Raw genomic sequence first — 25,728 nt, 5'->3', positions numbered from 1 at the left:
CTCATCTTTCACACTCCATATCCCCAGTTTGTAACCCAGATTTTTCAACAACTGCTGACATAGAGGACTAAAAAACCCTGAAAATATTCACATCTGAGAGGCTGAAAAAAAAAAGACTCAAAACAATTACTCGGTTATCAAAATAGTTGTTTAATTTGATAGAGGACAACTAATTGACTGATAATTGCAGCTCTACTCTCCATGGTGGATAAATTTACCTATATGTGTAACAACAGTGTAGTGTCCTTTTAATTTTCAGATTAAAGAGCATAGGGTGTCTATAATGACTATTTTTTAATCATAATGAGTACACCCGAAAACAAAGACAAACACTGGTGATTTCAAAGGTACAGGCCTACAAAAACATTTAAGTATATTGGCAGCTAAATACTCGTCTGGTTTTTATTTGTCGATATTACAGGCCAGCCCTCTTCGGGGTCACATTTGTAAAACTCGAAGGGCACTCAAGGAGGGCTGACCTCCGCCAAGGCTGATAGTGTAGTCTTCTAACAAAATGTGGTTTATCCTAGCCCACAATAACCTTTTATTTTGGTTGGAAAAAATGATTATTTAGACACTGCTCTCTTCTTAAAAACCTGCTGCACTTGTTTGTACAATGATGTTTGAGGTATGTTAGTAGTTTTGACATACTGTTCATTTTAATTACAGTAGGTTCCCACATGTGCAACAAGCTAGCAAGATAAGATAAGATAAGATAGAACTTAATTGATCCTGAAGGAAATTCTTGTGCCAGATTGCTCCAAAAATTACAGTAACATGATAATATCAACAACAGAGTTTTAAATATGAAGTGAATAATAAAATATAAATTGTATAAGGAGTAAATGTAATACATCAGGGCCTAATAGAATAACAATAGAAGTAAGATAAGTTAAGTGAGATAAAATAGAAAGAAAGTAATATTGGCAGTGATACTTAGAAGTAATAAAAAGTTATTTTGCACCAGATAATGAACGTAAAAATTGCACGATATTAAACATAATATTAGAGATGATAAAGATAATGAAAAGCTATATCGAACATGATGATGATTAACATCTGTGTTAAAACTAAGCTATCATGCAGTGTTAACAAAAGTGAAAAATAATTTGTGCACCTGCCCTGTGATTTGGATCTGCTCTATAATTTTCTTCAAAAATGTTCTCCCTCAGCACAGGCTTCACCCTTCCACGGAGTTTCATGAAAGTCTGGCCGGTAGTTTTACCATAATCCTGCACACAAAGACACAAACAAACAAACAAACTGAACTGAAAACATAACCTTCTTGGTGGCGGTAATAAAGTATTATAACACTAAGTCTATTTTTACATGCATGTCAATTAAAACAGACCTTACCACAGGTGCACAAAGCTGTTTTTGTTCATGTTAACTCTTGTTTTGGAGCATTTACTCCTCGAAAATATCAAATGTACTGTGATTAACTTAGTAGAGAGCACTTTGAACCAGGTGTAAGAAGCAGGGTGTCTTTTACTGCCTGCCTTTATGACTTTAAGTGAGTTTAGTTTTATAGTTTTATTTGTAATCTTGAAATAAAACAGAGGTATGAGGATTATTTGAGGTAAAATGGCAGATGAAATTGGATCGTTTTTGCTTTGTAAACACTACGATATGTCCGACAACACCGACAGATTTCGTAAAACTTATTTTAACAAGAATTCTTTGGATGTGGCTATGTTTTTTTTGCAGTGTAAAGGATGTCTTACTTTGTCTCATCAAGCTCAGGCTGATCACATAACACTCCTAACTCTTCCATCTCATTTCTAACCCTGCCTCAATTACTTTATCAAGACTTAACCCTCACATTAATTGGTTTCACAAGACACCCCAGACTGCACACCAGCTGTGTAACCGAGTAATTTGAATCTACTTAATTTGGGAAGGTGTTGGTATCTTCTGCCTTCCGAGTTTAATTTGGAAAAAAAAAAATCACAACAACAATACATGTATTTTCTCTCTTCACTCTCCTCTTTAGGGCCTTAATGAGGAATTAGAGCCAATAGCATTATTCATTAAACAGAGCTTGCCAGCTATTTATCACTGTAACAATATTAGCATATTTGTTTAAATTTTCAACACTTTTTTTAGCATTCGTAACCAGGTTTAGCATTTTTAATAATCTGGCATCGAATGCATCGTACCAAATTGAATGCTGAAAAAGAACCAGTGGCAAGCCCCAGAAACATACTAAAAATCCTTTATAAACACACACACACACGCACACACACACACACACACATGCGCGCACACTCCTCTAATTACCGCCTCCCCTGCTCCCTGTCTCATTCCTCACCTCCTGAGATGCAGGTGTAAAATATCACATTTTTCCAGCATTTCTCCCTGAGGTGGCGCTGGCTTGGACTCACACAACGTAAAAATTTCCCCTTTCATATCCCCCCACACATTTTTTTCTACAAACAAGTTCCCCCTCCCATCCCTCCCTCTCTTTGATGTGCTTGCCACATCTGCACAGGTTTGTTAGCTTGTTACCAGGTGAAGAATGAGGATACAATTAAGGCTGAATGAAGTGGGACTGGGTAGGATGTCGGTTGTGTTTTGCAGTAGAAGAGCAGCCTCTGATGCTCCAGAAAACTGTTGAGCTCAAATGCTGCAAATGATTAGGATGGTACAGTGGAAGGAGGAAGGATCAGAAGGTTGTTAATCAGTGATTGTGAGGATACCTGCCTCTTGTGGATTGTTGTGTATCCATAAATATGGAAACCCAGGTGGTTTCTGTGCTGGTGTGTGTCTGTGTATGATCAAGAGAATGAGAGAGTCAGGGGAGGTGGGCCATATGTATATGTGCTCTGTTAAATCCAATGCCATGAAAGACAGCCAACTTATAGGCACAAAAACAATGTATAGACTCAAAAATATAATCACATCAAGTCGTCACTTATAACCCACTAGACGTGTGTGATGGCCATGTCTGCAGAGATCCTGCCCTCCGCCTATATTTCTTATTATTTTGCTCTGCTCGCGAAGCTTTACCAACCCCAAATTTTGGCACAAACAATAAACTATATTTCTTGCGTGTTTGCAAACAGCTTGGACATGTCCTATTGTTTCTACCTTTAATCACTCCCCTTCAGATGTGACTTACTGTGTGTACAGAGAAGAGGAGAGAGCAGGCAGAGTGCAACTGAGGTACTGAGATCAAGATTCATGTTGACACGCCGTATTGTCTTAACATGTCTGTGAAAGTGCACCGGTCGATTGAGTAAGTTTAACAACCTACAGTGTTTAGAAAATATCTTAACCCTTTCCCATGTTTGCTTTATTTCTATGAGTGAGCTTAGCCTTGCTTAGCATAAAGAGTGGAAATGGGGGGGATATAACGATCCAATATAATCGATGCAAAGTGAAAATATTGATCTGTATCATCATCTTTAAGATACACCTTTATTTTGAAATTCCCATGACATGTCTGTGTCACAAACGTCTGGAGAAGTTCAGTCATAAATTGTCAGATTATAATTTAGTTGCTTTTTGTGAGTTGACAGCAATGTAACTGAATGTGCTAATTCCAGAGGCAAACATCTGGCTCTTAAGCTGCTAAATGCTCCACTGTACTCAGCAGCTACTTGCTAACTTTGTCTGATGTTTGTTTGCCTGTTTCAATTTAATTAGAGTTCAAATTAAGGCTGAATGTTCACCGTATGAGTACTGTTTATGAGCTGTAACAAATGATAATAGTAATAATAATAATAATAATATCAATAATCTTTTAGAACGACTAGATGTTTATAATGGTTAAACTGAACAGTATGTTAATGGCTGGCAGGCAGCAAAACAGGCAGTCGCTGAACTCTGACTCTGGTGTGTATTTTCAGGTTTTGTTTTCAGGATAACAGGCTTAACTTTACATTGACAGACAACTAATAGCTATAAACAGCTGATCAACTAACAGTGGAGGACTCGTCGTCACTTGTCAGTGTCAAAGTGTAATGTTAGGAGGCGCAGGGAAACAACTTGCTTTAATCATAGAACATATATTAAGTACAAATCCAACCTATTCAACTCACTATTTGGACTGTGTGTGCCATTGTTACATATTGGTTCTATAAGACATCATACACAAATAATATGGAGACTTGAACTGGTGCATCGACTAAGAAAACCAAAGTTCTCTCCTGTTCCTTGGCCACTTTGTGATGGTTTGCAGTCATACAGACATTTTCTTCTCTCTCTACCGATAAAATCTGACAGCCATTTCAGTGTTGTATTACACTCCATCTCAGTCACCAAAAAAGTCAACATCCTATACATCAAATGATTTCTAGACCTTTTCAAGTGTTAATTACACGAGGCTCTGCATCTATTCTAGCTCTAGGCCGGCCATATGGATTAGGCATATGCTGCATATATATAGAAAAACACATATATATAATTGATACCATGCTCCATAAAAAGGGGGAAAAAGGGGCCAGTGCTGCAGGGAGCTACATCAAACAATCAGTCTCAAACAAACGATGCCCGTCTCTGAGGGCTGGAGATGGAGAGAGGTAGAGAGATATGACGGATAGATGCTTCATTCATGAACTGACCCATGTTTTTATCCTTTCATTTATCATTGTTTAGCCGTCTTGAGCCTGAACTCCATTATCTGTGCAGCACAAATCATTTTTCAGCTTAAAATGACTAAAACCTGTCAGAAAGCGGCAACCAGAAGAAGTACCAGCGCGACTTGTTCTGTGCTACTCTGTGATTATCAACAGAGTAAAATATATCCTTCAGCTGGTCCGGGCAGTTTAAGAGCTTAACAGAAAGCCCAGGCAGCTTGACAAGGGCACCATTTAGTGGGACAAATGGTTTCAAATGGTTTCCCTCCAGTGTTTCCCCACATATTAATGATGACAGGCCAGAGGTTGGATGCTGAGGCTGAACGCCGCGAGTTGTGTTTTCTTAGTCACTTGGATGACTTGAATTCCAACTTTGTTTAACCGAGTGAACGCTTCACGTGGCCCTCGCTAAACTTACTGCAAGTCAGAATGGATATTCTAAACAAAACCCGTGTTAATCTTATGTTAATCAATACGGCTCGCCTTGCTAGACCTTTCGCCTCAGCGATGGGGTGAAATCACACACACACAGATGCCCTTCCTGTGTTACAGTAAAAAGGGAAAGGGAAAAGACTCGAGCTGTAACCTCTCATTCTGAAGGATATGAATAGCCTGTGTCTCCAGCCGCAGCTTGGTTAGCCCAAGTCTGGGACTTATTATAGCGCTGTGTGTTTATGCATGTGTCTGCGCATGTATTTGCTCAAGTGCAATCCCGTGTCACTGTGTGCGTGTGTGTATTTGTGTGCATATGTAAATGCTTAAGTAACCTAATGTCTGTTTGAATTCCCTAAAAAATTGTTTACCACACATGCCAATTTAAATAGTATAACTTTACATTTTGTTACTGGCTACAAGCAATGTTTGTTCCTGTTTTGGGTCCGTGTTTGTTTCTGCTTACGGTATGTTGAGATATGAGAACGTAAAAGTTCTGGAAAATAGGATTATTTCCCCTCTTTGCCTCTTATCCAGCAACTGAACTTAAAGCTCCTGGTTTCATTGTGAGAAAAAACTTCCTTCCCTTAACTCGCGGAACCAGAGTTATTTTTAATAACCTTGCCGTTTTTAGCCCTCGCCTAACAGGTTTAGTTGATTTCCAAAACAGACATTCAAATTTAGCCTGGCAAAAACCAATTTGTACCATTTTGGACTTAAAAGTAATAGCCACGGGGCTAGCTAACCAGGCAGAACCTCCATCCCTGATCCAGATCCTCAGTCTGTGGTTCCCCTCCCATCCGTGTTGTCTGGCCCGGCTGCTTCAATTGACAGCAGAACTGCAATGGATGCTCATTCAGAGCCCAAGTCTTTGCTGGCGCATCCCACAGCATACAAATGAACTGCGCTGAATAGAAACAAATACTCAGAATAAATACTTTAGCTGCATCTATCAGTGAATGCAATGTCGGGCCTGTTGTGCAGCCAAGGGCTTGTGTGTATATATGTGTGTGCATGTGTTTATGTGGGCGGACGTATGTATGTGCGAGTCTGTGTCAAATGTGTGTAGTATGTGACTGCGCGGCGTGTGTGTGAATGATTTGTGCTGAATCAGTGCACGCACTGACTGAAAAGTGACCATGCAGGTGAAACAGCAGGGACAGGAAATGCCATTGTGTTGGTGTATTGTGTGCGGGTAACGGCAGCTAAACACTTTGCTCCCCCATTCAAGTGGTGGTGACTGGCAGGGCCGGGCCTCAGGCCTGCACAGCATATGGGTTCAGACAGACAGCACACACAAGTGTTGGGAATGTAAAGATGAAAGACGTTTCTCTTGTAGGTATCTTGGTGGTGGGACTTGAGGATCATTAAATAGATAGTTTGGGTTATTTGAAGTAGGGTTGCATGAGGTACTTATCAATAGTCTGTGTATTACCTGCAGTAGATGCTGGTCGACATGCTGACAAGAGTAGCAGTATGGAAGCTAAACTGACGGGAAACAGTCGTTATATAAGCCAAATATCGCTCACTCAACCAAACCCCGTTGGTGAAATTGGTAGTTTTATCTCACAGAGCATGAGAGTTGCTGGTCTATCACTGCCTCGATTGGTTAGTTTGTTTGTGACATTGTGTGACTTTGGTGTTTTGAAAGGATAGTTTGGATACACTGAAGTCATACAATCATACAAACAAACTAACCCATTCAGGCAACGTTAGACAACTTTTGCGAATTCTGTTTTGTGAGGTAAAATGACTGATTTCACCAATGGAGTCTGGCTGAGCGATGGACAGTGATATTTGGCTTATACAACAGCAGCTTCCTGTCCACAAAGGCTGTCTGACAGCAAGATAAAACTGAGAAAATACTGTAAATATAGCATACACTTACACCAATGTTGATTTTCTTTTTTTAAAGGAGGACTTTGGTTAGGTGGCTAAAATACATTTTGTTGCCCACCCTGTCCTCAGTAGCACATTGCTTAGCTTCTAGCTGCTACTCTTTCTGCTTCTCCAAACTGAGGTCGTGTTGACCGTCTACTGCGAGTAATACAGACTCTCAGTATGTACCTCATACAACCCCACTTAAAAAAGATAAGAGCTATCCATTTAATAAATAGGCCAGTGCAAGAAGATGATTCCACATTTAGAGCTTTTCAGGCAGCTTTTTATGTGTGTTTTGACATTTCCTGAACATAAAGACAGTGTCAACTAATTATTAAATGACTGTTGTGTTACATTTCAGGCAACCGAAACCTTTCTGTTGAACGAAGAACCCTCCAGAGGTCCTGGGATGCCTGAATGCTTTGTAGTATCAGATTCATACAGGGTATGCATCTATTATTATTATTATTATTATTATTATTATTATTTTTATTATTATTATTATTACATGTGTTGGTATTAAATGTGTTATTTAAGTCATTACTCATTACTCTGACTGACAGTCTGTTTTCATGCTCTTGGTAATTGCACTGCAATCATAATGTCATTCACAGCTCCCTCTACTCAGCTGCAAACCATTACAATCATTATTTCCACACGCACATTTAAGAAAAAAGGGGGCCTTCGCAACTCCACCGAAGCACCCTCCTCGCCTCATGGGAGTGAAAATGATGACGATAATGTGCAGCATGCCTAGTTGTATAAAAACCAAAGGAATAGAAAGTTTAAAGAAAAGTGAGCAGCTTTTCTAAAAAAAAAAAAAAAAAAAAAAAAAGGCAAGGAAAAAAATGAAAATCCACCCAGCGAGCGCAGTGGATTTACAACGATCGACGTGATATAAAATGGTAATAAAAACAGAGGAGTGGGGATGGGGAGAGTGGTGTGGGGGTGAGGGGGTCTGTGGATGACTGAAAATGTGATTGTTAATGAGGTGGGAGCCAGTTTTCTAGGCTACAGTCTTTGTTTCCCAGAGTTAAGACTTACGCCAAGTCTCCCGGAGAATCTGGGTTGCTACAGTGTATCGTGTGTCTCGGGGTACAGAAATGAACCATTATGGCTGTAATTGAGTAGCACGGCTGCTAGAGGAGAGTTTTGGAGAGGGGGAGGAGCGTCAGTGGAGCTGTATTGGATTCCAGGGGCAGCGAGTTCAAGAACATCCACAGGAGGGTGTCCACCTCCAACTTCTCACCAGGAGGTCTGCTGTTGTGGCTTAGTCTTGTATGAAGTGCATCACGGCTCCCTTCTTTCTCTGTCTTTATGTGCGCGTGTGTGTGTGTCTGTGTGTATGTTCTTGGCTCTCATGCAGGGTTCTTCCTTTTTCAAGTGCAGTCACTTTCAAAAAAGTATTTTACGACTGATTGAAGATATACATTTCTAGTGTTTATTTTTTTCAAACTGCAAAAAACATGAGTTCTTCTAGCTTGAAGTCTTTTGACTTTAATTGATGAGTTGAATGAAAGTACTACACAGATTTCAATCAACTCATTAAATTCCCAACATGCAACTTTTCAGGAAAGAGAAATCAAATTTGTTAGTAATGTTCTTCAGTGTGATTGAATGGTTGTTGGTTAAACTTAATATCTTAAGCTAAGTGAATATGTTTTCTCAAGTACAACGGAATTGGTTTTAATTTTATTTGACTAGACAAGTTTATTTGATCTCAATCACTACAAAATTAGCTCAGCTTGTCTTTTCACATTCAGTCAACCTAAAATTTTAAGGCAGCCTAGACACTAACTTTAAATTAAAGCAAATAATTTATTTTACAGTGCAGTTTTGGAAGCGATACGATTCTAAATGATGTTTTGCAGAGCCATTGTTCAGTTCTTTGAGCCCCAAACTTTTTGTACAGTGACCCTTTTAAAAGAATAAATTCCTACTTGTGTGTGGCTGTAGTGTGAATATAAGTAATAAGCAGGATTTAAAGAGGCCAGTATTTCACAATATAAAAAAACTCCATCTTTATACAGTCATGTCTTTAATTGAATCTTTAAAAACACATTTTCTTAAAATAAGTGAAAAAAGCTGAGAGTTTCGATCTGTTTCCAGTCAGAAATCCAGCGTCTGTGTCTTGAAACAAGACAGAATAAGACAGGTCACTGTTCCAGAATAAAGAAACATGAAGTGTGATTTTAGAAAATACTCAAAATTTGGAGAAAAGGAAGAATCCCACACACTGTGCCATCACTTGTTCTCACTTTATGGATGCCTTTTCAGTCTTGGTCTTCAGATCCTCACCAGGCAACGTTAGACAAACACCATACATGTTGTCTACTATAGGGTGTCAAACTCAGTTTCGTCCCAGACCACATCAGCATTAAAGGGCCAGTTGTAAGATTAGACAAAGATTAGATTAATTAAAGATGAGATAAACTGTATCTACTTGTTATCACTGCCTCTGCATTCAAATATTACTCGTTTTAGTAATAATTTAATAATCAGCCCCCACAAAAAATGCATACAGCAGAGAGCGACAGTAATATTTCTGAAGCTTGGTGGGAGCACAGGTTTGTTCTGTGGCATTGGTTGCGTATAATAGCTACCAAAACCAGCTATATCTGCTTGGCTAAGCACGATACTGTGACACAAAAGAGCCAAAATGAGTTTGTGTGTGACGAATCAGGCCGCATGTGCACACACACTTGGATTCTCATAAACACAATAAATAAAATATATCTGAACGCAAATTATATCACAGCTACAAAAGACATTCCCCAGTCTTAAATACTGCCCTCATTTCCCAGCATGCTTGGTGCTGGATTGCGTAGTTTGTTAAGTTTGCTGTTACTTTTTTGTTAGTGTTTGTGCCTGTTGGGAACACGGCGGTTTAAGTTAGTAATTGTCATTTTTGTGCTGGTTTGTAGTTTTAACTATTAGTGAGGTGGCTACGTTTACGTTTCTGCTTCTATTTTTGAATGCGTCCATATTGAATGTCATTAAGGGGCTGATGTCGCTGACAGCTGCTGGCCACAATATTGTTTTTATTCTCAACAACTGTCTGTGGACCCCCAGAAATTTTCTTGCAGCCCCATTGGGGATGCCGACACCCAGATTGAGAATCACTGTACTAAAACACACTTTGATAATCAGATGATTTCTTCAGCCACAGTGAAACTGGCTTTCAGTGCCGCATCACTATCGCAGTCATTTTTGCAAACATATTCTGTTGAGAATGCAGGCTGCCCTTTTAATTCTTGCACTACTTTTTTCCTTTTCTTGGTGGCTAACGTTAGCATTATCAGCTCAGTGTTGAGCCCTAAGTGCTGCATACATGTTGTATATATCTTATTCCTTTTTGACACTGCCACTCGTGGATGGAGGCAGGTCTCCATTCATTCCTATGAGAGCTGCTCACTTACACATGAAGCCAGCTTTGGTGTTGAAGCTGCCGCATATGCTTCTGCATTGTGCAGCCCATCGGGCAAATACAGTACCAGGCCAGATTCGGCCCGCAGGCCTGGAGTATAACACATGCAGCCCTCAAGAGGGGTGAAGTCCCTCCCCTTCCAGTGTGCCCCATGGGACCTTACATCAGAAAAAATATGAATGCAGTGAAGAGTGAGAGACATATAATGTTTGGTTCTGTTTGAACCGTGTCATGAATACATGTCAAGAAAGTCGCATCTTGCGGTAGGTTTGTCGTAGTTTATTTTAATGTGACACCACTCAGAGAACTACATCTCTCGTCTTGCACAATATATGTCATCAACACCAACGTCACTGTCCTTACAATCACACTGTTACTGCGTGACTACATCCCAGTACAAAAACACACATTGTAGCTTCAGCAGCTGACGAGAGAGAAAGTCATGGCATCACTTACGTGGCAGTTGGATGTGTAGTCTCATACTTCAACAAGTTTTTTGATAAATATAATATAAATGTATCTTTTACAATGACACACATCATATGTGTAATTCATGGCACAATTTAAATGTAATAATAAAAAAAAGTTTTATCTCTCACCACTGCCTACTGTTCATAATTTTTCTTAAGTTAGGTTCCATTGTGGGCCACTGCAGGGGGAGGGACTTTGGCTCTCTATTAAGGTCAATGAGCTCTTTAAATATAAAATAAACATGATACTGAGTTCTTTCAATTGCAAACAGACATTGTGAATTTACTAGTATTATCGAAAGAAGGATCACATCACAAAATGCTTCATCTGTCCCATTTAGCATTTTTTAAGGCACCTTTAGTCTTCAAAAGGTAGAAAAATACACTGAAGTCAGTATAAAAATGGAAAGAAAAGTCACAATACTTAAAAATCATTCACCAATGAGGAAAAAACAAGAAGCTGTGACCAGAAAACACTTTCAAGTAATTGTTTCACACTGGAAAAGAGCATAAGAACATAAGACTTTAAATACTCAAATTACATGTCTTGGTGAGAAGGAGCCTTTTGTAGTGACCTGTCTAATTCACTTTGTCTTGACCCCTGAGGGTGGGAAGCACTTCTTTAATTCCTGCATGTGTACCGCATGTAAACTGTGGCGCACTACAGCTGACATCTGCTGAGCTCAACAGCATAACCACACTTTTGCTTATCTCCCATGTGCTGTGTCTCCTCTTACAGCAGACAGACAGACAGGTGTGGTATCATCACTGGCTGTGATCGTTTGCAAGCAAACTTGTGGTTACTGTCATCCTTGAACAACCTGTTCCCCTGAAGACGTCCTCACGGGAATAAATTACACATCAGTTTCTCTGATTGTTTCTTAGTGAGCGCCTTGGCTTTTCTTTAAATACAACTTGTGCTACATCTCCATCTCTGAGCTGATGGGTGAAGTCATTACAGCGCCGGCCACTCTGGAGCAGTGGTAAATATGTATATTCGAAGCGTGTGAAAAAGCAGAGCCGCAGCAGACCCACCAACCATAGCATATGGCTCTACCATGTGTTACTTAATGAGAGATTTACTCACACAGACCACTAAATGTGTGGCTCATTTAAGGAGCCTCGGCAGAGGAGTGTTTGCGTGTGTTGCATGCAAGTCGACTCTATAAAGAGGGGGGGTTTGATCCCCATCTAACCGCTCGCTGTAACCTTTTGCACTTGTGGTGCTTTTAATGACTCCACTGCAGAAAAGTAGAAAAAGAGAGAATATCCTTTAAACGAAGCAGGCAGAGCTTATGAACAGAGGTGGGAAGTACCTAAGTACAAATACTTTATTATTGTACTTAAGCAGAGTTTTCAGGTATCTGTGCTTTACTTGAGTATTTATTTTCTGAAACTTTGTATTTTTAACACAAATCGCTGTCATTTCTACTTCTTAGATTTTCAAAACAGGCTTGTTACTTTACTTTTAATGCATTTGAGCAGAATTGTTGATTATTTTTTATTTTATATCAACGCGCGCCTCCTCCCAACACCAAGACTGATTTATTTATTCAACCTAAATGGATGAGACGTTAACACATAAGACATTAACACATAGAAAAGATGATTCCATGGTGCATCCATCAGTCAATGCATATCACACACGACAGACATAACAAGTCAAAAATGATGTAAGAAGACAAACAATGTCAAATATGTAACAAGAAAGCTGTACATGAAGCAACAACACGAAAACTACATTAAAGATGTAGCAAGACAAATGTAATGTAAAAAGACAAAAACACAGTAAAGAACTTAAGACAAAAACAACATAGCGAGACGATTGATGACAACAACGAACAAAAATGTCAAAAATGTAACAAGATGTAGCGAGACAAAAATGATGGAAATGACGCAACAAGACAAAAACGACATAACAAGATGAAAACAATGTAAAAGCCACAAAAAGATGAAAAAGCAGTAAACAACCTAATAAGACGAAAATGACTGAACAAAATAAAAATGATGCAACAAGACGCAAAACGCAATTAGTGATATAACAAGACAGAAACAAGGTATCAAGCCAAAGACAATGTAATAGCCGTGACAAGATTTAACAAGACATATCAAAATTAAAATGCTGCAAATGACTCAGCAAGACAAAGATAACAAAACGAGACAAAAATGACGTAACACACCGAAAACAACATAAAAGATGTAAATGACAAAAGCGATGTGAAAAGACGAATGAGATAAAAGACGTAAGGAGATGAAACAGAGAGAGGGAGACTCGACTGCACAGAGTTTCAATTAGCTTTGCACAGAAACAGCCGGTAGAGATGTGCTACTTTTGATTTTTATACTTTGAGTACATTTCAGATCGTGTAATTTTTCGCTTTTACTTGAGTAAAGAAATTAAATTAGTTCTTCTGCTTCTACTGGAGTCTCTTTTTTCCACAAGTATTTGTGCTTCTACTCAAGTCTGTGTACTTTTGTTACCTCTGCTTATAAATCAATACACCTGCCTAAAGGGGAACCAAAACGTGTGTGTGTGTGTGTGTGTGTGTGTTATAGGGCGTGTCTGTATATGTGTGTGTGTTTCATATTAGTCATGTATCATATTCACAGAAAGGAATGCTGGTATTCGAACCCTGTGTGGCAGTGAGAGGACAGGAGGTTAGAGTTTTGTGGCGTACATACACTCCTGACCACACAGTTTCTCCCTCCCCGCCTGCGTCTCTGGCTCGCGTATCTGGCCGTGTGCAGTAATTGGCCACACAGAGCCCAGATCTCTTTGTTTTCGCCCTGCAGAGGCTTGCGGTAGACATGTACAAGCAGTAGGCCTCGTAAATCTGTGGGACTCCAGTGTCAGGCCCAACGTTGCAGCTCCGCTTCTCTACAATGACTTCACTCCCACCCAAAATTCCCACTGTACCGCACTCAGGACCCGGTCCAAGAAACTTCATTTTATGACTTTTATGTGATATGTGTATCACTCACTACTGTCTGTGTGTGTGACAGAGACTCTCTCTTTCCTCACACACCCCAATTTAGCACAATTTAGTATTTTGATGCTGCTCAGAGGCTGTGATTATATGTCTGTCTTCACTGTTTGCTAGTTTTTTACTTCATACTGCAGCGACTGTTTGGCTTGGACTCACTTCACTGGGTTTTTAAACTACAGTTGTGGGTTCCAGACTGGGTCAAATATGGTTCAGTAAATAAATAGTCTTAACTTCACAGCCCTGATGAGATAATGCGTTGATTCAAATGCCTGCAAATGAATTTAAGTATATAATCCAGTGCAAATTTTAGCTTTTAATGCACGAGACTTAAGAGCAGAAATCCTCACATTAGGAGCTGTAACAGAATATTTTATTCATGAGCGGTACTTAGCTTCATAACCCTGGCTTATACATTATATATACATTATTAACAAAGCTTTTTTTGTGAGTCAGATCAGAGATGCTCATCTCTCTACAGCAATGGTTTCCAAACTGGGATCTGGGGACCAAGAGGGGTCCTTGAGTAGGTTGTAGAGGAGCTCCAGCAAAGGGAGGAAAAGAATATATTAACTCTTATCACATTTTTTGGAAGTTGGAACAACCAGGGAAGAAATACGGTTGGCTGTTTTGATTGATTGTCATCTCTAAAGAGCTATTGATCGTTGGCAAAAGGGCTGTCCTGATATCATACTAGAGAGATTATGGAAAGATGCTAAATTGAAATACTCACTTCTCTGACAACGACACAAAAGCCACCGAAATTTCTATGAAATTTTCTATTAGAGTTCAAATTAATGCCAAATATTCGCCAAATGACTAATATGTTAATGAAGTCTGGTAGGCAGACATGGATTTTAAACTGCAGAATGTCTATTTTCAGAGCAGTGGGGTTTTGTTTTCAGGATAACAGGCTTAACTTTTACCTGAACAGAAAACTGATAAGCAGCTGATCACCAAACAGTGTAGGACTCGCTGCCGCTTGTTATTGTCAAGTTATAATGTTGTGCTCGTCTTGCGCTCCTGCAGCGTGCCTGAGCTTCATTGTGTCTAGGTAAGAGGGGGCAGGGGGAAAAATTCACTTCAACCATAGACTGTATATTAAATAGGATTTCAACTTATTTAACATACAGTCTGTGGCTCTAACTGTTTGACTGCAGTACTGACTTTTGCAGAATTGTTACATATTGCTCCTTTAAATACACAATTATTATTATTATATGACCAAAAGAATTAACGATAATTAATTTGTCAGAAAAAATGCTATCTGTGGAATTATTTTTTTAAACTTTGTTTATTGTGTGTTATGTCTCTTTTTTGGCAAATGACTTAAACTAAAAATGTAAGTGTAGGGAGGTGGAGAGTGTCTGTGCAGTCACACTCACTGGATAGATACTGAAAAGGCAACCAGATAAACTGACAAAGGGTTATTGTATTTGTTATCATATCTGTATTATTAACATGATATTAATATTTCATTTTTGCAATGTCATGATTATCACCAGTACCAGTACATCTCCACACCCCAGTTCACTGTGAAGACTTTTATCTAGCTAAAAGTAAAATTAAAAAAAAATAGTCAGAGGGGATTCCTTAAGACAAACTCCTCAAATTGGGGGTCAGTGTTTTAATGTGCATGTATTGTAGGGGTCTTGGTCATGAAAAAGTTTGGGAAGCCCCTGCTCTAGAGATGTATGTGACCGTTTCTCACAACAGAAGCTGCAAAAGTTTGCACAAAATACATTTTTTTGCCTTGCAGCGGCTCCACCACTCTGATCACTTCTGATGATGCGTTTTCGTCGCTCCTTCGAGTCAAAATGTAACAACAGCGTAACTACAAATGACATTTCATCACACACACACCGAACGACTGATTATTATTTGCATTTCCATAACATGGGATGGACGGGTCACTAAACGCAACATTACCATGTAAAAGAAGATTTCGCCTGTAGGCTGTGCGCAGCGTGTCAGGCAGCCTTCAAAGCTGAATCAAAAGATTTATCTCGTTTGAAAAGTCAAAAGTTCTGCCAGCGACACCTTGATGAATCTGCGCATAAATGAAAAAAAAAAAAAAAAAAATACCGCCTTTCGGGAGAATTCGTAGCAAAGAGGAGAACGATAAAAGTCCTGCAGGAGGAGAGGGGAGGGAGGCAGAAGTTTTTTCCCTGAAAGTTTGTGCAAGCTTTCACTTTCTAGGCGGGGTTACTGTAAGCTGCAGCAGCATGGAGTGAGAGAAACAGGACGGCGAGCGATTGCAATGCAGCACTATACCGAGCTTCCATCCAACTTAAATAAGCTCTCCAATTCTCCTCTCTAAAAATAACCATGTACTCCCCGTACTGCTTGACACAGGTAAATTATCTTCTCTTCTTTCGTTGTTGGGGTAGGCTGTTAGTTGGGACGCCGGGTGTTTTATTGCGCTGCCTCTGTCTGTTATTTTACATGTGTGTGTTTGTTGTGTTTGAGCGTCTTTCTGCTCTCTGGCTCACTCTGAAACTTCGCCTCAGTCCCGCGACTCTCGTCCCGCCGCGGAGCGCGTCTGTGCCGCAGGAAACTTTCTTGCGCGTTTCCATCGCACATGGTTTTGGAGAGAAAATGGCGCTTCTCCTGAAATGTATTTCATATAAAAAAAAGAAGGAGGGGAGCCCCGCAGGAGGAGGGGAGAAAGCAGAGCGCAGGGACAGATAGACGGGCTGTGTGTGGAGCGGAGTTTAATATTACTGCTGCAAGATTTTTCCAAGTGTCGAGGCTCGCAAGAGTTTTTGGCCGCTGAGAGGAGAGCACAGGAGAGGCAGGAGGGGAGAGCACACCGCCGCCTTTAGGGCTGCTTTCATGTGGAGCTGAGACCGGGAGAAGCTTGTGTGTGTGTGTGTGTGCGTGTGTGTGTGTGTGTGTGTGTGTGTGTGTGATATACTTTGAAGAGCGTTCTGCATCCTCCGACATGGGTGTTTTTCTGGAGCTCTGCTACACCAGTTGACTAGTTGACAAGTTTTTTTTTGCACTTGAATGCAACACGTGCTGACATGTGTAGCTGCAGGTTAACAGGAACTACACTGATTTTCTAGATCTCTGTTAGAGCTACAAGAATTAATCGATTATTAATCGATTATCAAATTAATTGCAAACTATTTTGATAATCGATTAATCGCTAGAGTGCTTTTTTTCATAGAAAAAAGTCAAAGTTCTCTGATTTCAGTTTCTCAAATGTAAATATTTTCTGGTTTCTTTACTCCTCTGTGATAGTAAACTGAATATATTTGGATTGTGGATAAAACAAGACATTTTAGGATGTGATGCTGGTCATTTTTCACTATTTTCTGACATTTTATAGACCAAACAACACATCAATTAATCAAAAAAGTAATTAATCGATGATGAAAATAATCATTAGCTGCATCCCAAATCCACATAATATACCTCAGCCTGTCTTCTCATATTCCTGTTTTCCTGAGTGTAGAAGCAGTGTGCTGAGTTGCTTTTCATGTCACAGCAACTTTTAGCGTAAAGTCGGTTCTTCTAAATTCTCGAGTGTCTAGTTGATCAGTGGTTTCCTCTTTTCCACGCTATTCATATGATAAAAACAAAGCACTGCTTGTTTTAAAAAAGTATTGCTGCAACATCATATTTAAAGAAGGTTATTTATATTGTTATTTGCTGTTGTTGTCAGGGAAACGATGAATGTCAGGAAATTTTCCAAACTGATTACATACTAGCTGTTTGAATTTGTTTTTATAGTGTGATGCAATGTGGTGAAATGAGTCTGTTCAGGTGTGAAGCATTTATAATAAATGTCGCCGTTTGACCAATATTTAATTATTTTTCTGTCGTATTCTAACTGTTTTCTAGTAATGATTCACAATATCAAAACCTCAGTTGTTTTAATAATTCATCTCAGCCTAAAAATACGACTTTGGCAACAGCAAGAGAGAGTGAACAGAAATAATCTAAAAGGCTGCTTGCAGAACTTTTTCAATGCCACAGCCGTATAAAAATGTTCAGTTTTCTTCTCTTTCACAGTCTTAAGCTACATATTTCATAAACTGTAAGTGGAACTATAAGACCAGCAAAATAAAATCCTAAATTAAAAAAAAAAACTTAAATGTTTCCTTCCAGCAGGCAAAGCAGCTTTTTTTTCCAGCTTGATAAGGTTTTTGAAGGTATTTCCTTCATTTCAGCCAACCAACCTGCCCATGTTATACAGCTGCTGGAAGTCTTTACTCTTATAAAGCAGACTTGTTTATCCCTCATTGGCTTCGTCTGACAGTGGACTGCCAGGGCGCGTTTGATGTGTAATTCATTCCTGATTTTTACAGTGGTTTTATTAAAAGACTTTTTCCTCCCATCATCTGCCTCTGACGACTTTCCTACCAGAGGCTGAGAGAGAGGATGTTCTCGGCTCCTCTCTCTCTCTCTCTCTCGTGTGGGCACATGTCATGTCTGGTTTTCTATTTCAGAAAACATTTAGCAACTCCGACCATAATGCACTGACACCAGAAAGGGAAAAGGAGATTTTTTTAAATTATCATTTTGCCTTAATTCCTCATTTTATTGAGGAAACTATTAGAGGCCACTTTAGTGTGTTGACTTAAGATTTAGAGGGTGAGACAGACTGAGTCTAAGTCTTTTTTTAATTTCTAGTTTTATTCAACTTTTAAATCTCATTTGTACTATTTATGAGACTTTCCCACTTTTCTAACTATTATACTCCTTCACCTGCTTCAACATACATACAGGTCAGCTTTTCAACACAACCTTAAAATATTCAACATCATTATTTTCCTTTCCTATTCCTTTTTAGACTATTAGTTGACGTAAAACTCACAAGGTGGCACTGATTAATTTAAAGTTTTTATGAGTTTTGTTCACCTTTTAAATCTCATTCACACTAATTTGACCCGTTCCCACTTTTCCAGCTATTATAATCCTTCACCTGCTTCATATAAAAATAAAAAGCCAGCATTTTGGTTTAGTGTCAGCTTTTCAACAAACCTTAAAATATTTAACATTTTTCAAACATCACTGGAATTTTTTCGACTTTGAAAGTCAGCATATTATGATGAGCATAAGAAATATTGAGTAGATCAGAATAATCTGTGTGTATGAGATGGTTTCAGAGGGGAAACTGACTGAATCTAACTTTTTAAAATGAGTTTTACTCGACTTCACACTCTTGCCAGTATTATACTCCTTCACCTGCTGGTTGATACAAATTAAAGCCAGCAACTTGTTTGGTGTCAGCTTTTCGACAAACTGTAAGGTATTAAACATTTTTCATACATCATTGGTGTTATTCAGCTTTTAAAGCCAGCAAACTGTGATCACGAGCATCACACATATTGCCTGAATTAGAAGAATAGAATCTGTGTATATCTGTGTGAAACTGACTTCATCTGACTTTTTAAATGTGTTGTATTTAAATCTCATTCATTCTAATTTGACCCTTACCCACTTTTCCTACAATTATACTCCTTCACCTGCTTTGTCACACAAATTAAAGCCAGCAATTCAGTTTGGTTTCAGCTTTTCAATAAACCTTAAAATATTCAATATTTTTCATATTTCAAATTGGTATTATTCACCTTTTAAAGCCAACAAACTATCATCACAAGCATCAAACATATTGCCTATAGATGAGAATAATCTGTGTGTGTGAGATGTTTTACCTGCACACACTTTTTAATGGCTCTCAGCTCTGCTGTTGTCCGGCCTGCATTTCCACACAGGCCTTCAGAAATGATGACTTTATCTGTAATTGATAAAAATTCTTTCACAGCAGATACTCCTCACACAAAAGAAGCTTTTATTTAGCTACATAAATTTCCCTTAATCAACACTAATTGGCAACAGAAGCTCATACAGTGTAATGTAGTGCACATGTTGCACACAGTGCTAACTTGCAGTGTGTCATTGGCTGCAGCACGGGAAAACCCCCCTCACACTCTGTGTTTCTTGTCATTTTTATTAAAATTTTCTACCCATATGTGTGTGTTGAGAAGAAACAACTTCCCTCTCCGTGCAAACAGCACCAGCAGCCCTCTCTCCACAAACACACACCCTCACACACACACACTCTCTCTCTCTCACACACACACACACATACACAGCATTCCCTTGCAGCCCCGTCTGCAGACGGAAAGGCACATTTTGTTTATTTAATTGCTGTTAATAATTAAAAATTCGAGCTTGGACCTCGGATATGGCAACAATTGTAAACAATCGAATGAATTATTAACTATGATAAAAGCCTCGCTGGAGAGAAGCAGCGTGCTGCATGACGGACGGACGGTGCGTAATGGAAGCAAATTACGGGCAGATCTTGCCCTGAGAGGAGAAAGAGTGTGTGTGCTCTGTGTGAACTTCTAGTGTGTTTTTCATGTTGATTTAATTTAGGGATAAAAAAAATCACATTTTAAATTAGGGATTTAAAAAAAAAAGTAAAACAGATATTATACGTCAGTTTTTAATTCCCTCTTCATTCCTCAAGTACATGTGAAAGCCTGTAATTTACAGTTAAAATTACGAATTGAAGCTCAAATTGTGTTTCACATGATTTTCTCTTGTATTTTTTTTAAAAATTGGTGATACTGTTATTTGTTTCAGAGTCCGTTCAGGCCACAATGACGCAGCACAAATCTGCACCTTAAAAAAACAACAACTTCAGAACATACTTTTTTGGTTACATTGCATTTCTCAGTGTGTTCAGTGGTTACTGTTCTGCAGCTCGTAATGTTGTCATCTCAGACTGTTTTCACTGGTGCGACATTTTAACTTATTCCTTCCCTCTGCCCCCCTCTGCCCGCCTGGACGCTGACCCCTGCTCTCCTCGCCTCTTAACACCCTCTCAACACTAAAGTATTACCCTACTCACCTTCTAAACAATGCCTTAGTGGTAAGTCCTATTATTTAGTCCCTATTTATTCCGCATTAGGTGTGTGTGTTTGCATATATTCCATCTTGAGAACATGTCTTTTTTTTTTTGTGATACACTCCTGCAGGACCGCTCACGCTGACCGACCTGCAGCTGGAGTTCTTAATTCACACACACACACACACACACACACACCATGAAAAGTTGCATTTTCTGTGTGTGTGTGTGTGTGTGTGTGTGCGTGTGTGTGTGTGTCTGTGTGTGTGTTTTTGCAGCCTTTTGCAGTTATTGGCAACATGGTCTGAGCGGACGACACGTGTTTTTTTTTTTTTTTTTTTTTTTTTTTTTTTGTCGTTGCAGTGCAAACAGACCAAAAACTGGCTGCAGCTCCGACCACTTTGTGTTTTTATGTGTGCAAAAGGAAAACATCAGATTGTAGGTTTGGAACACAGATAGCGAGATGCTTTCCTATTTGATTTTTTTTTTTTTAAGTTGTATACCAGCCTCCATTTGGAAATGTTTCCCTTTTATATCAATTGAAATTACATCATGCAGACTTTTCCTTCAGGCTTTTCGTCTTTCTCCTGCAGCTGCAAGTTCCTTTGTGCCTGGGTGTAGGCTGATTATCGGCTTTATTTTCCGATCATTTTAAAGAACTCTAGAACAGCCCGACCAATACTGGATTTTTTGGGCCAATACTTTAGGTACTTTACCAATAATTTAGGAAACAAAATATTGTGATATGTGTATATCAAAGATTACTGATATGATGGTTGATGTAGGGATTTTATGAACTGGAACAAAATGCACCTTTTCTATGTGGATTGCACACTGATTTGCACCTGTATCATCTGTAAAGGTACCCAGAAGGCAGTTTTCTAAAAATAATCTATGTATTCCAGTAAAATAATAATAAATAAATAGCTAAATAAATATCAGTAGTGTTCTGTATCAGTCAACTGATGAATATTTTAATACTGTCAGTGAATTAGGGGAGGGTTGTAGAACAGGAAGTAGCCTCTCAGTATTTACACCTGCCAGGGAGCTTCTTGTGTCCTCATAAATGTCCCAGACTGTGCTAAATCTAAATCACCAGTTTCCAATCATTGTATGTTCTCTAAAAAAAAGTTTTCATATTGATGAATACCTGTAAACATAAAGGCAGATACCGGTATATATCTGTCGGGCTTTTAGTCTTTATTTATACACATGCAAAATCCCAAATTACATCTTTCGCAATGAAACAGTAAATCTTTACTGGTATTTTTAATGTTTATAAATAATGAAGAATTATAAAAAAAAAAACCCACACAAACAGACAACTTGAATTTAGAAAAGGAATGCTGCCTATAAAACAAATCAAAACCAAGAAAAATCTGCATATCGCCCAATCAGTACATTGGTCTGGCTCTAAACACTATGACTAATGTTTGTGTGTGATCTGTTTCCAGGGTTGGAGAGTAACGGAATACAAGTAACAGAATACAGTATTTAAAGCATAAAATATGAGTCATTATATTCCATTACAATTACATTTTAAATTTGTGGTATTCTGAAATCAGTTACATCTTTAAAAATAGATTAGTTGAATGGATAACTTTGTTTCTGTCTGCCAAACTGCTGATATGTATCGCTAATTTGCCACAAATATGGCACATTTATTTAACACATAATATATGTTTTAATATTTGGACGTGTGTGGCGAGCATGAGTTTCTCGGTGTGACCCGTACACAGTGAGAACAGTAGATGGATCTCCAAAAGCGAGCTACATTCAGAATGACCCAGACGAATGAGCTCAGCAAGATGATTTTGAAGCAGTCCAGAAGTATTAGAATATGTTCCCTAACTTGAGTGAACTAATGGGATGTGTTACAAATCATATTTCAGGACATGCGTGCGACAATCTGTAGTGGAATACGTTTTAACAGTAACTCTCCCAACACTGTCTGTTTACTTTGTCCGTCTCTAATACTCTGGAATCACCTCTGCCTTCAGGTCACCGTCTCCACTCGTATGACGCATTGCTTTGTCCTCCCAGTCTGAAGCAGCGGTTTTCTTTATCAGCTCTATATGTTGCTCCAAGAGGATGTATTATATTTTTCTTACGTCACCACTAACCCTTATCACTCCTTATCACAGAGCAGTGTTTTCACTGAAAATATCAAAGCAAGATATAGAGGAGGGAAAGCATGAGCTGGTTTGTTTTATCTAAAAATCTGATTAAATTAGTGTAATCAATATCCGGGCTTTCAAGCATTAATTTTACATTTACACATATTTTGGTGAGGTGGCCCTTACGCTGCTCCCACTCCTCCCCTCCCTTCCACTCTGCTTCCTCTCTGTCTCTTCCCAAGGCCTGCAGAATGAGTTGGAACAGCTGTTCAGAGGATTAAAAATCTGATGGAACCGCAGTCTGAATAAACAGAAAATGTTGGATTTTTCAGAATTAAAGACACACACACACACACACGTGCACACAGACATGCGTGGAACATGCACCTAAAACCTCTGGTGCCATGTCTTCATGCCAATTAGGCCCGTGAGTGGTTATTGCTGGATTAACCGGGTTGCCAGTTTCCAGGCGACTGTGTCTCACCTTTATCCTTTGTTCAAGCCAATCGCTGCAGTTTTAATTTGAAAAACAAGCACCAAAGTCACATTGCGAGGAGTTCAGAATTGGTCTCACTGCCTGTATCACATTTCTCAGATAGGTATATTGAATTATGGTATCACTGTGGGTTTTGGTTCAGTTGCACACAAGTTTAATTGTCTTAATTCTCTATATATACAGCTGCAGTGTAACTCGCTGATGCCAGACAGTGAAGAGAAGTTTAGTTTGTGTGGATATTTGTGCAGAGAAGTGACCCGGCAGCCAGTAAAGCACTCCACTTTTGGCCAGCAGACAGAAGAATGAACTCATAGTGTGTTTGATTGACAGGTAGGGCTGATCTATTGTGCTCACTTGTAACTGAGTTGTGTGCGCACACGTGTAAGAGGGGAAAGACAGGCAGGGAGTAGAAGGGGTGAAATCGGAGTCCCTGATTGGCCGTGCTGCTGTTTTGTGCTGTGCAGGCTACGCCGGATCTTTTCCCCTCATCACGGGACACCAGGAGGTCATAACGCCAGACGCTTGCCTGGGACAGCGTGTTCCTTTTACTTATTCATTCATACCACACAGCCAGTCACAGGCTGATCTACTGCAAAAGCCACATTATTAATAGATCTTAAATGTTTTACGCATCGCTCTCTAACTGTTTGGCTCGTCCAGTGTGGCATTTTTTATGCATTTGAGGCTTCCTGCCATTGTCAAAAAGTTCTGTGGGGTTCTGTGACCCCTAGGAGGTCCTCAGAATTACAGAGGGGCTGCCAAGTTATTGTTTAATCATTTGTTTTTGCTAAAATACGTAATTAATTAATATTTATTCAACTAATTATTAGCAAAGATGAGTCTGCCTATTCGTTTAAAAAAGCAAAACATTTAAAAGAGCATTATGTAGCAGTTTTGTGTGCAGAAATGAGTACTGCAGTCCAGATAGTGAGTTGGAGCCATAGATTGTATATTAAATAGGTTGAATCCCTATTAAATATACAATCTATGGTTGAAGCGAGTTGCCTATGCTTCCTCCTACCCAGACTCAATGAAGCTCAGGCAGGCTGCAGGAACACTGCAGGAACACTGCAGGAGTGCAAGACAGTGCAACACTGTAAATGGACAATAACAAGCGAGACGAGTCCTACACTGTAAGTTGATCAGCTGGTTATAACTGTCTGTTGTCTGTCAATGTAAAGTTAAGTTAGTTATCTCGAAAACAAAAGCCCACTGCACCAAAAATACACAATATTGAGTTTGATTTCAGTAACTGACTTCCTTTCTGCCTGCAAGACTCCATTAACATATTTCTCAGTTTAACTATTATAAACATCTACTGCTTTTGAAAGATGAGGACTTATAAGGACACTTGCTCATTTGGCAAACATTCAGAATTTGAATTCTAATGACCATGAAATGGACAAACAATAACATAAGTTAAGGGCCAGAATAGAGATTTCAGAGGACACCATGGCTGTTGTGTTGTGGTCATAGAAGTGAGTATTTCAGACTAGTTAGCTATGAGTTATTGACACATATTGGTTAGCTGTATTACTATCACAAGTGCACAGACACTCTTGTGAGCCACAGTGAATCATTTTGTAATTTCACAACTCCACTGCAAAAACCACTGTGAAAGTGTAGTAGGGGGCAACCCTAACGCAAACGAAGTGCAAACGAAGGAAGACCCGAAACTATTCAAGCTAATATATCTGCTAATGGGTCCATGGCCGGGAAAACGTTGAAGACCTCCTTCCTAAAACAAGGAATTAGACACCCAGGACTTCAAATATGAGCTTTTTCTTATCTTTGCAGCCTCACAATTGGTAGCATGTTGCAGATGATCTGCATTCTGTTTACGTGCCATATTTCTAAGCATACAACTGAGAAGGTTATGAAGGTTCCTGTGATTAATGTCTTTGTCAGTGATAAATTTTCTGCCTGTATTGTCAGCTGGTGACTGGGGGCCACCATGCGTCAGCAGGAGCGAATTTACGGTAGATTTTTTTTTTTTGCAAAAAAGACATTCAGGAGCTCTCTCTTTGGTGGCAAAGACAAAGACAAGATGAGCCGGGTGCAATTTGGCAGCAGGCAATATAGATTTGAATTAAGTAGCATGTAGTTTTTATCTCGCGCTGCATGCAGAGAGAGGCAGGACCAACTGTGTCTCATTCAATATCAGCACAGCTGTCCCAGCATCCGTGGAGAATGGATTCCTACTGCTACTGCCATGGGAGGCTCCAGCCAAGAAGAATGGGAGGATATCCAGTGTGTGTGCTTGTGTTTTAAAAGGAAGGCGAGGAGTGAGAGGAGAGAGTAATACGCTGGTGTGTCTGTGTCTCTCTCTGTGTGTGTGTGTGTGTGTGTGTGTGTGTGTGATTTTGCATGTGTGTGTCATGTTGTCTCCACCCGCCTCACTTTTCCTTCGCTCATGTCACCTCTGGCATGGATTAGTCTTTGGCACAACTCTGGCGGTGCCCGTGGCCCCAGC

The 25,728-nt window shown here is 39.4% G+C and overlaps 1 protein-coding gene across 13 annotated transcripts in view; it reads left to right on the top strand.

Annotated features, from left to right (window-relative positions):
* nfixb (nuclear factor I/Xb) overlaps positions 1 to 25,728 on the top strand; it is a 172,431-nt gene that overhangs the window by 3,989 nt on the left and 142,714 nt on the right. For 11 of the 13 annotated variants that reach the window (XM_084744828.1, XM_084744833.1, XM_084744831.1 and 8 more), the window contains exon 2: positions 7,255 to 7,338. In XM_084744828.1, coding sequence (XP_084600954.1) covers positions 7,255 to 7,338 — 84 coding nt within the window. Of the gene's footprint in view, positions 1 to 7,254; positions 7,339 to 15,596; positions 16,130 to 20,630; positions 20,667 to 25,728 lie in introns of those variants that run through there. The other 2 variants (XM_084744823.1, XM_084744826.1) reach the window with 2 other exon arrangements.

This window comes from Lutjanus erythropterus, chromosome 19, assembly GCF_056507025.1.
Source record: "Lutjanus erythropterus isolate fLutEry1 chromosome 19, fLutEry1.hap2, whole genome shotgun sequence".
Taxonomy (NCBI): domain Eukaryota; kingdom Metazoa; phylum Chordata; class Actinopteri; order Lutjaniformes; family Lutjanidae; genus Lutjanus; species Lutjanus erythropterus.
The sequence above is the reverse complement of the archived record's forward strand: the minus strand, read 5'-3'. Positions and strand labels throughout refer to the sequence as shown.